Source organism: Pipistrellus hanaki, assembly GCF_964339955.1.
Source record: "Pipistrellus hanaki genome assembly, chromosome: 6".
In the NCBI taxonomy this organism is placed as follows: domain Eukaryota; kingdom Metazoa; phylum Chordata; class Mammalia; order Chiroptera; family Vespertilionidae; genus Pipistrellus; species Pipistrellus hanaki.
In genome coordinates, this window is record NC_140508.1 from 60,873,519 (window position 1) to 60,890,732 (window position 17,214).

A 17,214-nucleotide genomic window follows, 5' to 3' on the forward strand; every position below is an offset into this window, starting at 1 on the left:
ACCAAATTTCTTATGTATGTACATATGGGGGCTTTATAAGAATCCCCCCCCCCTCTCCCCCCAATCCCGGGACAGAACTGGCAGTTGAGGCTTATATGCTACTTTGAGCTAAGGAGAAGCGGGGTAGACGGGTTGTAGTTTGGGAATTCAAAGGGGAGGAAGGCAATCCACATGGAGACGGAAGAGCAGATGTTTGGTAAACAGATGTTTGCTGGGCCCTCTTTACAGGGGGACACAGAGGATGGGCCTTGCTGCATTCCTCCCTGGCTGTCACACTAGCTCAGAGTGAACCACTGTGGTTATCCGTAATAATAGCTCCCTTCCCGGAGCAGGCCCCCTGTTTAAATTCTTTTGGGCAGTTAGGAGGAAGGCCAACGGTTTTTCCTTAGTCTTGCTTTTCTTAAGAATATTAGTGAGATCATATGGTATTTATCTTTGGCTTAAAATAACCGATATCTCAAAAGGCGTGTTTTTGGCTGGCAAACTGCTTTCTTTCCCTCATATATCAGTATGTGGAGGGGAGGAGAAATAAAATAGATATCGAAGAGGAATAGAAAACTGAAGTCACCCATTAAACGGAATGACTCTAGGCAAGCGAAACAAAAGAACCCTTTGTGCTTTCTTTTGCTTGTTGGTCGCCAAGAAAAATAGTCTCTCCTTCCCACGTGACCTGAAATTGGGACTTGGGTGGAGAGTCTTCTATTTGTAAATACTTTCCTCGTTTCTGATCAGCTAAGTCATGGAAGGTGAAGGCTCCCTTCTTCATCTTCAGTTCTGGGTAATGTTATATTTCCCTTTCTTTATGCTGCTTCTCCATCAGTAACCTCTACCTAGGAGCTGGTGGGCCAGGCTTTCCCAGCTGGTGTGCCAGGCTTTCCTTTACAACTTCTCTGATATGCTTCGTGCCCAGTCTGCTCAGAGAGCTACTTGCTGGCAGCAATCTTGAGAAACTGTGTCCCGAGATACCTTTGAGCATAATTGGGGACTTGAAAGAGGTGTGTTGGTTGAGGTTATAGTACTCAAAGCCTCCGGGTCACCTTAGGAAAAGTTGAACTCCTGAGCAGTTGGCAGTTGTTCTCAAATATCTTGGCTCCAGACGGTTCCAGGAGGGAATTCCAGAAGGGAAACTGATAGTTGGATCTCTCTGAGGTCATCGTTGGCGGTGCTCTCAAAGTCAGAGGGACCGTGGCTTCCCAGAACAGATTTGATTCCCTTTTAACTGGCCTTGGTTCATTACTTCAGACTCTGAGAACCCAGAGCAGGGAATATTTTGTTTGTTTCTTTTGGCTGGATGGAGAATTCGCTGGAGATGAGGAACCCTGTCTGGGTTACTTGCATAATACAGAAACACACAGAAGAATGCACCCCCGTCCTTCTTGTTCTCTGGATCTACACCACCTTTCCTTCCTGCCTCCTTCAGGGGGATTCATTGTCTTGCTGTTATTTAACACTCTCAACAGAATCGCGTTCTCCCAGATGGTTGACCTGAACGGTTGAACTCTGGAGTGCTAGGGAGGGCTGCATTTTATTGTCGGAAACCTCATATTCCCAGGCTCTTGCTCCTTCCCGAAAATGGGCCGTGGGTGCAGTGCTCTGTGGTGAAGAAACTGCTCAGCTGTCCTCCACAGCTGGGTAGCGCTGGGTGACATCTGACAGGGTTCGGTTTGAATTCATTCCATTAACCTCATATTTCCTGAGGTCAAACTCATTCTTTTTCTGGTGGCATTTGGCCTTTCTGGTAGGTTAGGCTAATTGTGCAGCTATTATGCAGTTTGTTTTTATTAATGCTTTGCATTAACGAAGCCAGGTCGCTCCTGATGACCGTGACTTCCACCCTTTTCCTTTGTGCAGCTCCTTGTAGTTTCTAGAGCTCCCGCCTGCTTTAGCCCCTGAAAGGCAGACTGTGCAGATGGCAGTGCTCAGCGAGGGGAGCGCAGCACTCTGTATACCTGCAGCCGGACACTTCTCCGTGAGCTAGGAGACTTTCTGAGGTCTATGTAAGTCATTATTGAAACCCCAAATGAAATAAGGACCTCAAAGAGTAAAATAAACCTAAGCAGCAAAGATCGATATCTTAATTTAAAATGTATTTTTTTGTATGGTCCAGCCAGTATAAATGCCTTCCGGTATATGAGGTCTTATGGCTCAAAGGGATGGAGTCTTGGACTAAGGAATTCCTGAGATCCCACTGGTCTATTCATTTAAGAGAAAACAAGCTTTATTCAAAGCACTGGGGAATTGTGGCTTCGAATAATTCCTGTAGAGGCTGTATCACCTCATCTTTCATGTCAAATGAACAACTGTTTCTGTTTCATTACACTGTGATTGTAAGCGCCTTTGCAAAGAAGCCTGTGAATGCACAGCCCGCAGCAAGCTCTCTCTCCAGGCATAGACTGTGAGTGCTGCTGCCTTCCCAGCCTCTCTGCTTCTTCAGGTGAATTTCTTCTGAATCGGATGTTGTAGCCTGATTACAGGTTGATTTAAAACATAGTACCAAGTGCACCTAAATATACGGCAGCAGACATTTCATTTGTTTTCCTTTTCCCTGTTCCTACTTGTATTACACGTGCTTCTCTCTGAGTTCAAAATAGAAAGATATATTGCTGACATCTATTCTCCCCAAAGCAATTTTCCAGAGACAAACGTGCCTGAGAGAAAAGATGCAATAAAAATCCAAGAAAGAGCAGGGAGAATAAAAGCCCTTTTAAAAAAGGATGCTTAAACAGAATTAATTCACATTGACTTGAATAAAGAGATAAATATTTCTCTTTTATATACTTAGAGTGCTCATAAACCGGGAAGGAATCAACTGTTTTCTTAACATGAGTTAATATGTTTTCTAATTGGAAAGGACATAAGTGCTGGGCTGTTTTGGGTAGTCTGTGCACAGTCCTGACATATTACTTCTTACTGCAAACAGTGGTTTAAAGGGGAACATTATTCATCATGGTGAAAAGCAGGAAATGATTTAACTGTCCAAAAGTTGGGCAATCATTTTTAAAAAAAATCCTGGTACACTAATATAAGCTAGTGATTAAAATGATGATGTAAATCTGTATTTACTGACATAGAAAGATAAATTATTGAGTGTGAAACAAAAGTTAGAGTGGTTTGTATTATATCCTGATTTTATAAATTGTGAACCATATAGTATATAAAAGTAAATAATACATTCTTCCGGGTAAAGAATATGCACATTAAAATGTTAACAGTGGGTCCTAACTGGTTTGGCTCAGTGGATAGAGTGTTGGCCTACGGACTGAGGGGTCCCAGGTTCGATTCCGGTCAAGGGCACATACCTTGGTTGAGGGCACAACCCCAGGGCGGGTGTGCAGGAGGCAGCTGATCGATGCTTCTCTCTCATCAAGGTTTCTAACTCTCTGTCCCTCTCCTTTCCTCTCTGTAAAAAATCAATAAAAAAATCAATGAAAAATAAAATGTTAACAGTGATTGCTTTATGGTGATGAGATTATAGGGAACTTTTTTTTTTTAAAGTCTTTATTCTGGAAAATTTTAAGCATATATGCCAATATTCTGTGTAATATAGTTAACCATCATGTACACATAACCAGGTTGGTTTCATCACTACCTCACCTTCCCACCTCCCTGCCTGTATTATTTTGAAAGGAATCTCAAACATTTCTGTAAATATTTTCTGTACATAATGTTTTTTTTTACATAACAATAATTGCATTATCACATTGATAATAATGCTGTTATCATATTAATACCATCAAATATTCAGTGTTGGGATTTTAATGATAAATAACTGCTTTGTTTGCATTTTTTTATTGAAATCTAATTGCTTGAATTAAGATGCAAGTAAATTCCATACACAGTGATTAGTTGATAGATCTTTAAGTCTCCCTTAAGCAATAGGTTCCTTCTCCATCTTTCCCTCAAATAATTTCTTCTTTTAAGAAATTAGATTAGTTGTCCTACAGAAGTTAACATATGGATTTTGCTGAGTTATTTTTATTGCTGAATGGTATTTTATAGGAGTAATTTTATTACAAATATAAAGCAGGAATTATTGATCCATTCACCTAACATTTTGGTCATTTTTTTTTTATTTAATATTTTTATTGATTTTAGAGAGGAAGCGAGAGGGAGAGGGAGATAGAAACATCAATGATGAGAATCACTAATTGGGTGCCTCACCCTGGGGATCGAGCCAGCTACCTGGATATGTGCCCTGACCAGGAATCAAACGGTGACCTGGTTCATAGGTCAACGCCAACCACTGAGCAACACCAGCTGGGTTTGGGTCGGTTGTTTTTGTTATTTATTTATTTTTTGCAATTACAGGTAAGATTGCTATGAGCATGCATATATAAGTTTTGTGTGGATAAATACTTACAAATGGAATGGGTATCTATCTTCTCTGATAGATAATGTTTAACTTTTTAAAAGACTGTTTTCTGAAGTATTTTAGCGTTTCACATTTCCATCCCCAATGTGGAGCTCCAGTTGCTCCACATCCCTGCCTACACTTGGTATGGTCAGTTGATAAAACTGTAACCATTCTATTAGTAATATAATGGTATCTGCTTGTGGCTTTTAATGTACATCTTCTTAATGACTAGTAATGTTCAATATCTTTTTATTTGCACGAATTTGTGCACCTTGAAAGGAACTGTGGGCCACAAGGCTGCTGTAGGCACGAGGGCAGGTCTCAGCCCATCCTCACACCCCTGGCTGGCCCTTCCTGCTGTGGCCCAGGTCCCCTGTCTGCCAGCAGCCCTGCTCCCACCGTCTCTGCTCACACATGCTGACAGCATGGAGCGATTGGGGCCGGCACCTTCAGGGAGTGTGAGTGGCAGCTACTGCCCCCATTGCCCCTCAGGAGCAGGGGGAGGTGGAGAAGCCCTCAAGGGTGATTGTGGCTGGCAGCCAGCTGCGGGTGCAAGTGGGGCTGGCACTGGCAGTGGGTGTGAGCGCCGGGCAGGACTGTGGTGCGCAGGAGCAAAGAATTTTCAGTAACCACCAGAGGCTTGCCCCAATGATAGCGACAGGTGCCCTGCCTTGGTCTGGCACCCCCGCTCACCTGCTCCCCCATCCCGCTGTGGCTGACACCCGCCATGTTCTACGCACGCCTCCTGATGGTCAGCGCCCATCATAGTGACCAGTTGTTCCGTTATTCCACCGTTTGGTCTATTTGCATGTTAGCTTTTTATTATATAGGTTTTGCAATCCTGTGTCTTCTCATTGGCCCACACACAGAAGGATCTCGAGTTCATTACCTGGTCAAAGCACATACCTAGCTTGCAGATTCATTCTCCACCCTGATTGGGGCACATGCACAAGATAACCAATCAATGTGTCTCTTTCATGTCGATGTTTCTTCCTCTTTCCCTTTCCCTCCCTTCCACTCTCTCTAAAAATCAATGGAAAAAATATCCTTGGATGAGGATTAACAAAACAAAAATGAAAGGGATATATCCATAAAATGGAATATTATCTAATGATAAAAACAACTGAGCTGTGATATATTTTCGCAATGGAATACTACAGGGCTGTGAAAAAGAAGGAACTCTTACCTTTTGCAACAGCATAGATGGACATGGAGATTATTTTATTAAGTGAAATAAGCCAGAGAAAGACAACTGCCATACGATCACTTCTATGCATTATCTAATGACAGAATAAATAGATGAACAAAATAGAATCAGAGGCATGGATACATGGAAGGGACTGACAAAGGTCAGAGGGGAGGGAGGTAGAGGAGACTGGATTTTAAAAGGTGAAGAGATTAGCCAAAGAACATATATGCATAGCCCCTGGACACAGACAACAGTGCAGTGAAGGCCAGAATTGGGAGTAGGGAGCTCAGGTTGGGTGGAGATGGATAAAGGGAAGGAAAATGGGGCACTATGTGTAATAGTGTCAATAACAAAAAACAAAACAATGAAATTTCAGGTCACAAAAAAGGCATGGAAGAACTTTAAATGCATATTACTAAGTGAAAGAAGACAATATGAAAGCCCACACATTGTCTGATTACTTCTAAGTGACATCTGGGAAAGGCAAACTGTGGAGACAGTGCTATCAAGGGTTTCCATGGGGCTTGGAGGAAGGGAGCGATTACTAGGTAGAGCATAGAGGATTTTTAGGGCAGTGAAACTATTCTGTGTGATATTATAATGGTGGATACATGCCATTATACATTTATTGAAATCCATAGAATGTGCAACATTAAGATTCAACCCTAAAGTGAACTATGGGCTCTGATTAATAATAATGATCAATAATAGTCATTAATTATAATAAATGTTCCATACTAATGCAGGATGTTAAAATTAGAGAAATTGGGGTGGGGGGTGGGGGGATATGTGGGAACTCTCTGTACTTTATGTTCAAATTTTTCTATAAATCTAAAACTGCCCCCCCCCCCAAAATAGTCTATTTTAAAAGATAAATAAATCATTGTGTGTGGAGAGGAGACACCTTTGAATGGTCAAGAAGCCTAATGATTCGAGTCACTCAAACCCTCCATGTTTAAGACACTTGGTATTTTGTTTTGGACTGACAGCAATGGGGACCTTCTCCTTCCTTCCCTCTTTGTTGATGTATCACCTCCCTCGAGCTCCCTACACTTTCAACTTTGTTATTGTTTTTAATTTCTCTCCTTACCTTCCTACATCCAATCAGTTGTCACATCTGCCAAGTGTCTTGCTACAGTTCTCTTTCCATCTTTGTTTTCTACTTCCCTCAACTGCACCCAGATGAAGGCTCTCTCTTTTTTTAAATATATTTTTTATTGATTTCAGAGAGGAAGGGAGAGGGAGAGAAACATCAATGATGAGAATCATTGATTGGTTGCTTCCCCCATGCCCCCCTACTAGGGATTGAGCCCACAACCCCGGACATGTGCCCTTGACCGGAAATCAAACCTGGGACCCTTTGGTCCACAGGTCCATGCTCTGTCCACTGAGCCAAACCAGCTAGGGCTGAAGGCTCTCTTAATCCCTGACCTGGACTTTGTGCAAGCTTCTGACTAAATTCTCTTCCTGTCTCCTCCTCCATTCATGCTCTATGTAGATGTTAGACTCTGTATTCTAATATTCAAGGTCATCTAGTAATTCCAACACTGTCCTCTTTACTGCAACAAAAGAACAGCTACAGAGAGTGACCTCCAGTGTCACACGTGTCTCCTCCACGCCCATTCTGTATTCTTAGGGCAATGTTCTCTGATTGTGAGCCGTGTTCTGCAGAGGACTCCACCCCCACCCCTGCCTTCTAAATGGAGAGATTTGTGGATCATTATCAAGAGTAAATACTTCCAAGTCCTAATAAACCTGGTCAGTTGACTAATCTGAATGATTCAGAAAATCAGGATCAAGCAATGAAAGTTACACAGCAACTACCGGCACCACTAAAACTCAACAAAAGATAGCCAAGCCAAGTAAATACTGGAACCGGGATGAAAGGAGAGAAGAAATGGACAGGAAGAACTTAACAGCTTGTGCAGGAAATGGCCGGTCCATCACACAAGGAGAGAGGACAGCTGCAGCTAAGCACTCTGTTTTATTTTTGTTGTGTGTAAAAGCATTACAGCCTCTAGTCCAGAATCATGATAATATTTATAAGCTTGGACTTTTCCGCCCCCTCACATAGTACATTCCTGAGGAATTGTTTATAAAACCTGTTTTTTCTCTAGGCTGTCAACTTTCAGAAAAACTAGACTTCATAAAAGAGTTTTTCCCCCCCAATCTTACACACAGTTCAAACCCTATGAAAATAAACACCCTGGCCGAGGGTTTACACTGAGGATGACGTAAGGAGATTGTGTGCTCCGAGAACATTTTGTAAGAGCGGAAACATGCAGCTGATGCTCCAAGCCTTTTCAGATGTTTGTATGGATCGTTGGGTCCTATTCTTTGCCCTAAGTGATTAGTACTAATTCAACAGTGTTCCCAGGCGATCACCTTGGTACCAAATGCTGTGGCCATTTTCCAGGACTAGTTTTTTGCCTAAGGACACTTAACCTTTCAGTAAGTTCCAAACAATTCAGACCATAAGATCCCAAGCTCTTGTGTTTTCACAGTGCCATTTGCTTCCTTCTCTTGTTAAGGTTATGACATGGCTTTCCTCTCTGTCTGCCTTAAAGTGGAAGTGCTTCCTTTCTTATATGGTTGGAAGCTGTTTTGTGTGGGACACCTCCCGGGCTGAGTCCCAGTACCTGGACCCTGTGTCCACCATGGGGCAGGGGTGTCTTCTCATGCAGACTCCACTCGAGCTGTGCCCAGAGCCATGACGCCTTCCATTGTCATTAGTTCTTTCCATATTAGAAACAGCCATATATCTATATGGCATGGTAGTTACCGAGTTACTTTCCCATATGCTTTTTATAGGTAAGGAAACGAACTCTTGGAGATACTAAATAAAGGGACTAAGTTCACTAAACTAGAGCACGGACTCTCAGGTTTCAGAACTCCAGATGAGCAAACATGATGTGTGAGAAAACTGCAGTAATTCTATTTTTGAGAAATATTTTGTTCTACTAAGTGAAATTTTGAATATTCTGGAGATAACAAAATCTGCTGCCTCTAAAAAGCTATGTTCGAAAATTGATTAAAAAAACATTGCTGAAAGTTTAAAATGAATGAGAGAGGAATCTCCTTGAGGCGTTTCTCAGGTCTTAACTTAACCTTGCATCCCTAACTGGTCTTGCTGATTGTCCATTGAGGAGAGAAGTGTGAGGGAGGAAAGAGGGAGGAAGAAGAGGAGAGCAAGGGACTGTGTTGACAGGCCTCCCTAACACTCCCTATTTTCTGTATGGTCTTTGTTTTCAAACTTCCATTCTACTTTTGTGACTTAATGAATATCTTATGTATAAATATTTTCTCTAATTGGGACAAAACATGACAGGAGGTTTGTAGAATAAGCCTTGTATAGCAGGACTAGAAGCCATGTATAGCAGGACTAGAATTCTATACATAAGCATAACGTGAAGTTGATGTTAGTATAGGTATTGATTTTGATATTGCTAAAAATACTGATCAGTAAACAATACTTGTCTTAGTTAACTAGATCAATAGCTTGCACCAATCAGAATTATAATTTTGTCTCAAAATATTTCAAATATTTTACAAATGCAGAAGTCTGTATTGTAATACCTAACACACTCCGGAGGCACCTGAACTATTATTGATTGATTTAAATAACTTAAATAATGATGTATCTTGACACTATCATCTCTCCAAAACACCCTTTTTCAAGGAGTAAGTAACATTTGACTGGAAAGATTTGACCTAAATAAATCAGAGTATTTCTCACTTAAGATTGACAAAATAGAAGCAGCATTTTGTTTATTTCCTTTTAATTATGACTAATGAAAGGACCTAGCATGTCCAGAAGAGGAAAACACATACTTAACATTCTCATTTGCTACTGGATTAGGAGTGAACTTTTTCGAGAATGACCTGCTAAGCTTTATATAGTTTTGCTGGCAATACAAAATGGCAGAAGCAGTAACTACAGGAATTACTACAACCCTTTTATCTGCTCCATAATCAGATGAAGAGCCATTTATTTTGAATTTTGGGTAATTGCCAATGACCTCAATTTTTATACTTGAGTTTTGGTGAATGGCCACACCACCCAATCTACAGAACTCATTAATACCTTTGAAATTAACTATTTCTGCCTTTTGTGGAAAAGTGCCTCTACCAGGGCATTTCACTCTCTTTATGGTCCTTAGGTACCATCCAGTTGCATTGACAGACTTTATCTTTGAAACTAATTTCCCTTCCATTTCTAATATCTGGGTTCTTAGTAAAGTAATATTCTAATTAGCTGACTTTAAAATCTCCTTATTTTAGCCGAAACTCGTTTGGCTCAGTGGATGAAGCTGTGGTCTGCGGACTGAGGGTTCCCGGTTTCAATTCCAGTCTGGGGCATGTACTACATTAGTTGCAGGCACATCCCTTGTGGGGGAAGAGGGGGTGCAGGAGGCAGCTGATCAATGTTTCTCTCTCATCGATGTTTCTAGCTCTCTATCCCTCTCCCTTCCTCTCTGTAAAAAATCAATAGAATATATTTTTTAAAATAAAATAAAATCTTGTTTTAGAGTTAGCTTTCATGCCTTTTTTCTGGGGAAGAGAAAGTAGCATAGAGAGCTAATGTGGTACAGTGGGAAGAATACAGGCTTTGGGATCCATCAGAAAAGTCAAGATGTCATTTACAAAGAATCACCTGTGCCACTAATCACCTTCAGCACATTATCTAAGTTTTCTGAGGAATAATAGTACAATGATGATGATATACCCATTCTGCCAGCTTCACAGGGTTAAGTGAGGATGGTGCCTATAAAAATCTTTGAAAACTGTCTAAACAAATATTTGTGATTTCCAGATTCTATTGCCTTTTTAAAAATTTGATTTTTAGAGAGAGGGAAAGGGAGGGAGGGAGAGAAACATTGATGTGTGAGAGAAACATTGACCAGTTTGCCTCCAGTAAGGGCCTATGTAGGGATCGAACCCTCAACCTAGGTATGTGCCTGATGGGGAATCAAAGCCACAACCTTTTTTTTTTTTTTTTTTTTTTTGTATACAGGATGACATTCCAACCAACTGAGCCACCTGGCCAGGGCTCTATTGCCTTTTAAAATTTTTATTTATTTTTTAATCGTTATTGTTGAGAGTATTACAGATATCACCCTTGTACCCCCATTGCCCCTCTCCATCTGTTTTCTGCCCCACCCTAGGCCTATTGTCTGTGTCCCTGGATAATGTATGTATGCATATAAGTTATTTGGCTAATCTCTTTCCACCTCTTTCTCCCCTTCCCTCTGAGATTTGTCAGTCTGTTCTGTATCCATGCCTCTGGTTCTATTTTATTCATCTATTTATTTTATTTTGTTCATTAGATTCCTGTTCATTTATTTTGACTTTTAGATTCAATTGTTGATATGAATTTATTGCCATTTTATTATTCATACTTTTTATCTTTTTTTCCTCCCTCTTTTTGAAAAAGACCCTTTAACATTTCATGTAATACTGGTGTGGTGGTAATGAACTCCTTTAGCTTTTTCTTATCGGTGAAACTCTTTATCTGACCTTCAATTCTAAATGATAGCTTTGCTGGGTAGAGTCTTCTTGGTTGTAGGTTCTTGCTTTTTGTCACTTTGAGTATTTCCTGCCACTCCTTTCTGACCTGCAGTGTTTCTGTTGAGAAATCAGCTGATAGTCTTATGGGTGCTCCCTGGTAACTAACTGCTTTTCTCTTGCTGCTTTTAAGATTATCTCTTTGTCTTTAACCTTTGGCATATAATTATGATGTGTTTTGGTTGGTCCTCTTTAAGTTCCTCTTGTTTGGGATTCTGGGCTTCCTGGACTTGTATGTATATTTCTTTCACCAGGTAAGGGAAGTTTCCTGTCATTATTTTTTAAAATAGGTTTTTAACTTCTTGCTCCCTCTCTTTTCCTTCTGGCACCTCCATGATGCTAATGTTGGTATGCTTGAAGTTACCCCAGAGGCTCCTTACACTATCTTCATATTTTTGGATTCTTTTTTTCTTTTTGCTCTTCTGATTGGGTATTTTTTGCTTCCTCATATTCCAAATCGCTGATTTGATTCTCAGAGCCCTTTACTGTTGATTCCTTGTACATTATTCTTCATTTTAGTTAGTGAATCTTTCATTTCTGACTGTTCTTTTTTTACATTGTTGATACTCTTACTAAGTACCTTGAGCATCCTTATAAATATTGTTTTGAATTTTGTACCTGGTAGTTTGCTTGCTTACAATTCATTTAGTTCTTTTTATGGGGATTTCTTCTATGCTTTCATTTGCAACATACTTCTTTGACTATATTTTGACTACTTTCCTATGTTTGTTTTTATGTGTTAGGCAGAGCTGCTATGTCTCCTGAAATTGGTAGGTTGGCTTGTTTAGTAGGTGTTTTGTAGGGCTCAGTCTCCCCAGTCACCTGTGCTGGGCACTCTAGATGTGCCCCTATATGGTCTGTGTGCCTCATTGCCTTTTTCTAAAGACAACTTTTTTTTTTTTTTAGATAAAAATCACATACCTGATTATAGATAACAGTCCTGTGTTGTAAATTTCAAAATTGCTAAGAAACTAGATGAAATGATAATTATGCAATATCCTAGAGGCATTAGCTAACACTACAGAGATAATAACATTGCAATATTTAAATTATCAAGTCAACACCTTAAACTTACACAATGTTATATCAATTATATCTCAGTAATACATTTTTTAAAATGCATGTGCCAACATTTCAACAATTTAAAGTGTATAACTCAGTGTTTTTTAAAATAGTCATAAATATATACAACCATCCTGGCTGGTTTGGCTCAATGGATAGAGTGTGGGCCTGTAAACTAAAGGGTACTGGGTTCGATTCTGGTCAAGGGCACATGCCTGGGTTGCGGGTTTGATCCCCAGTGTGGGGAGTGCAGGAGGCAGCCAATCAATGATTCTCTCTCATCGTTGATGTTTCAATCTCTCTCGTCCTTTCCCTTCTTCTCTGAAATCAATAAAACATATTTTTAAATAATAAAATATATAAATAAATGCAACCATCAGCAGTCAGTTTAGATTATCTTTATTATCTAAAATCAAAACCTCCACATCCTTTAGTTATCACCTTCTTAGACCCTCCATTACCTTTTTAATTTTTACTTTCTGTTTATTTACAGAGACTGTCAGTATATTTATAAAAAAATTACATTAAGTTAAAATAAGATTACTTGTGGATGACATTAAAATACTGTTTCCTATGAAGAGTGTTTCTTAGGGCTTTTTAGTTAATGCTTCATGTGTATTGGTAGGATAAGGGATAGCAAGCAAAGTGTTAGTAAATGATATTACAAAGAAGATTACAATAACCAGTCCAGTTCTATTTTAAGAACAACAAAAAAAAAAAAATGAGGACTCACTGTCATTAGTGAAGTCCTGGTGCCACTGAGCAGCTTGTTGCAGTGGATAGATTTGTGGGAAGGCGGGGGAAGAATGCAGGGGAGGAACGGGGAGGCTGATGTTTGGGCCAAGAAGATGGGTGGGAACTTTTCCCTTTATCCAGAAGCACGAAGTCCCAAACCCAAGGAAATCCATATTATCGGGAAGCCGATTTTACTTTTCCTTAAGCTTTTAAACATGATCTTGATTTCTTTCAGCCAGAGCAAGGACATGAGGAAGGGAGGGGAGGAGCGGGGAGAGTTACACCTGAAGCCCCTCTACTTTCCACAGCCATTACGTGGAGCTGATGAAGCATGGTGACAATCTGCGTGTGGTGTCAGCTCGGGAAAAGGAACTCAACCTTGGCCTCCCTTTTGTTCCAGGTCGCCAGATCCCACCCTTGGACCCCCAAGAAAATGGGAACACTGGAGCAATCAAACTTGGGAAGCAAACCATACCAGCCAGTCGGCGGTGCTGCTGACCGGGGCCCACGGCCCCCTGTACTTGAAGAAGCCAGAGCCACCTCCCTGTGCACTGCTCATGGACCCCATTCTCGGTGGCCTGGCACCTCACCTAGAGATCAGTGAGCACGTTGGCTTGGCATCCTGGAAGGCCTGCAGGGAATGGGACAGGACACGTCCCTGGGAAAGTATTTGCAAAAACTCTGGAAAAATACACCACCTTTCATGCATGAAACGCACATGGGAGAAAAATGGATTTTAGATAATAAGTATAGTTGAGTTTTTGTTCAAAACCTTAAAATATTCTCAATTTGTACAAACATCATACCGGCTTATTATGTGTGTGAGATTCTAAAAGTGATGCTCCACTCTGATTCCCGGTGTTCCCTAGCCAAATTCCAGTACCGTCTTCAGTGCCATTGCCTTTGTGAACTAGCCAGCCTTCACCGAAAGGCTAACTTAATTTTATTTAATTTACCTTTTAGTGGAGTATAATTGGATGATCACTGAAGCTGTAGATGTGAGCTGTTATAAAAGTGGGAAAGATGTATCAGAAACTGTTGTCTGCATCTCTGACTTTTACTTGATGAACTTTTTCCCCCCTAAGTTTTAGTTATCTACAAACAAATCAACTCTGACTAAAATATTTCATGTCATTTTGGGATTAAGAGGCCTGGTTTGGAAGAGTCACTTAAGGACGTACTGTTTAAGCAGTGACAGGTGTAGGATGTAAATATTACTCCAGAGGTCACTTGGCATGCATCACCTCCATGGCAATAAATTCCTGCTCTCTTCCAGAGGTTTAACACTACAGAGTGTTATCTTACTAATAGAATATGTCATGGCATCATATCTCGGGGGTGGGGAGGGATTAACTGAAGGATAATATAGGGCAAAATTTTAATAATAGCAATTATTAAAGGTTACAAGAAAACCAGCCTAGGGAAGTACTAGCACTTTAAGATTATAGACCCAAACTACAAAATTGGAGAAAAGATTTTAGAAGATGCCAAGCTAGAGGAAGTAGGTATTAGGGCTTAAGAGGGGTCCAATTCCGGAATGCCAATTAGCTGAGTGTAGGCTTTGATTAAAAAAAAAACAAACACCTTCCTTTTCAGGTTCCCTGTCGGCTCAATTAATTAAAGATCTCTGAATCCAAAGGTAGTAAAGGGAGAAAAGTCATGAAGAGGAAGAAAAGCTATTTTTATTCCAAATTCGAATTGTGTCACCATTCTAATTTTCATAAAAACTTAGGCTCCAGAAGCAGTTGGCTTCCTATTAAGTCTTATACTGGGTGGTGATTGTTAAAGGATATTCAGATCAGGGCCGTCTGTGGGAGCTAAGAAACTGTACAACAGTCTCAGAAATAGTTAATTGTGCAGTGTGGTCCATGAACACACAAGGGCCAGCAAACATTTATTGAAAACCTACAATATAAAAGCCAGGAGAGCGGTCACGAGCTGATTAAAGACTTAGAACTGAGTAACTCAGTCCTGTCACTTCTGTGTCTCCCGGGTTCCAATGCCTGGAGACACCAGTACCGCCACAGACAAAAAGGAGGAGTCCTTGAGAGACCAGGGCCAAGTGTACACTTCATGTGGATGGTAATCAAGACAATAGGTGGAAACCACAGATTAAGGTTTTTTGCTTTTGAATGCAAGGATATGTCTACTTGATGTTCTTCACCCAGCTTGGAAGAACAGTTTGACAATCTTAGAATGTGAAGGCTGTAAACACTTTTGGTTCAAAAGTGCCTCCTAGCTCCCCCAGTCAGGTACCTCAAAAAACGTTAGCAAGTGGCACTTGGGTGACTTCGCAGGGCCTTTGTAGGGGTTTTTAGGTTTTTTTTCTACATTGTCAACATTTTTGGTTACCATGATTCTGCTTGCAGGCCAAGCAACTCCTATGCTTTTTCCGAAGTTAAAAAAAAAATTTGGAATGAAAATTGAAATGCCCTCTTCCCAGATTGTATGCAGGCTTATTTTGGAACCTTCCTGCATTCAACTGTCCTCTACAACCTGGGTTTCTCTCTAGACAGCCTCTCAGGTTGCCAAGCTTAAGGTGGTACGCATCCCAGCTGAGTGACACAGCTTTGGTCTGGGTCTTCAGTGGTTGCATTTTGCATAAAATGGTTGGTCTTATTCTCATGTAGTGAGCTGCCCACAAGCGAGGCCCCAGTTTTATTTCAGAAGCACACGAGGGTGTGAAACCACTCTTTTACCTTTCTGTACTGCCTTAAATATTCCAGCCAGTCAGATGACTAGATATAATCACTGCTTGGAGTAATTGGTGAAGAAGGTAGAGGTATTGGGGAACAGAAGCCTTTGCATAAATGTGGAGTCATCTCGGAAGGTAGATACTCGAGCCTTGTTCAGGCTTTCTAATCTTCTTTCTGCCTCGAGATTACTTCCTGGCTGTTCTTATAATGAAACTGTAACCAAGAAATATTATGTAAAGCCCTGGAAATTGCTATTGCTCCAACATGACAAGTAGTTTCATGTGATGTAACAATATTCTTCCCATCATTTCCCAAAATTTGCTTCTTTCCCTCTGTTTTTACCCCTTTCATGTGTGGTATGATGTGCTTTTGTGTAAATAGGATTTCATATTTGTCACGCCAACATGTAATCCATTCCCCCTGGCTGAGTTTGGCTCACGACTGTGTTCTATCGTGTAGGCATGGGTTCCCCCCGGGATTTTCTCCCAATGGGAAGCCCTCAGATGGCAGTGGAGTCGTGCAAGCATTTTACGTAGGTACATAACTGACTTGCCATTTCATGGCTGAAAATGGAACACAGGGGTGCTGAACATGACGTCGTCTTACAGCGATAGAAGGCTGGAGACTTAGAATTAACCCTTGGCCAACAAAATGGCTGTGCCCGGATGAGAACTGAAGTCCTTTTCTGCGGGAGGTTTAGGTAATGGAAATGCTTCCTCTAAGACTGGCATGTGATGGCTGCATTGGGCTCCTTCCTGGGGACTCCGTTTCCATCGCTCTGCAATGCTCACGGGGAGTTGAGTAATGAGCCGGCTTATAAACGCAAGGGCTCTGAGCTATATTCAGACCTGTTAGGTGTCTAGTTTATTCTTTGTGCCATAATTGTTGAAACCAGACCCAGTGACCCTATGCCAGTGCTCTGTTGTGTAAACACTCCTTTTTCTCATGTTTCTATAAAGAGCTTCTGTCTGGGCTGGACCCAGTTCTCATATAGAAGATGCCACTGTAGACACTTAGGACCTTTCCACCTTGTATTCATTCCATAGTAAAGCAATGCCCTCAACATTGCCCAATTGTATCTGTTATTTTGGGTTTAACAACACTGATTCATACTAATAAAATTTTTACGTTTTATCATGTTTATCTTTTTCTTATTAGCATGTTCAGTAGTATAATTTTTTAAAGTCACAGTCACCTCAGCAAAGAGAATGGTGATTCACCAGGGGAACTTGTGTATCTGTACACATGAAGACACAGTTAAAGATGTTCTCTGGCACTGTGCAATAGCAAAACGTCTTCCCTAAGGAAATCACTAATAAAATGTGGCACAGCCACAGGATTAAAAATGATAGGGTATCAACAAAGGAATTATGTGCATACATATGAGCCTAACCAGTGGTTGAGGACAATAGGAGAGTGGGGGCCTAAGTGGGGGTAGGGTTGGGGATTAGAATGGGGGGTTGAGGACAAATATGTGATACCTTAATAAAGAAATTTAAAAAATAATAAAAATGACAGGGTAATTTAAACGGATGCAAACGCTATCATGCATCAACATGTGTCTCCAAACAGAATGTGAGCGCTGGAGCATCATCACGATACTCCAAGGTTGT

At 40.8% G+C, this 17,214-nt stretch overlaps 1 protein-coding gene across 1 annotated transcript in view; it reads left to right on the forward strand.

Annotated features, from left to right (window-relative positions):
* RAB31 (RAB31, member RAS oncogene family) overlaps positions 1-16,735 on the forward strand; it is a 107,427-nt gene extending 90,692 nt beyond the window's left edge. Inside the window, exon 7 of the mRNA XM_084887772.1 lies at positions 13,306-16,735. Coding sequence (XP_084743898.1) covers positions 13,306-13,403 — 98 coding nt within the window. The 3' untranslated portion in view covers positions 13,404-16,735. The remainder of the gene's footprint in view (positions 1-13,305) is intronic.
* The last annotated feature ends 479 nt before the right edge of the window (positions 16,736-17,214 follow it).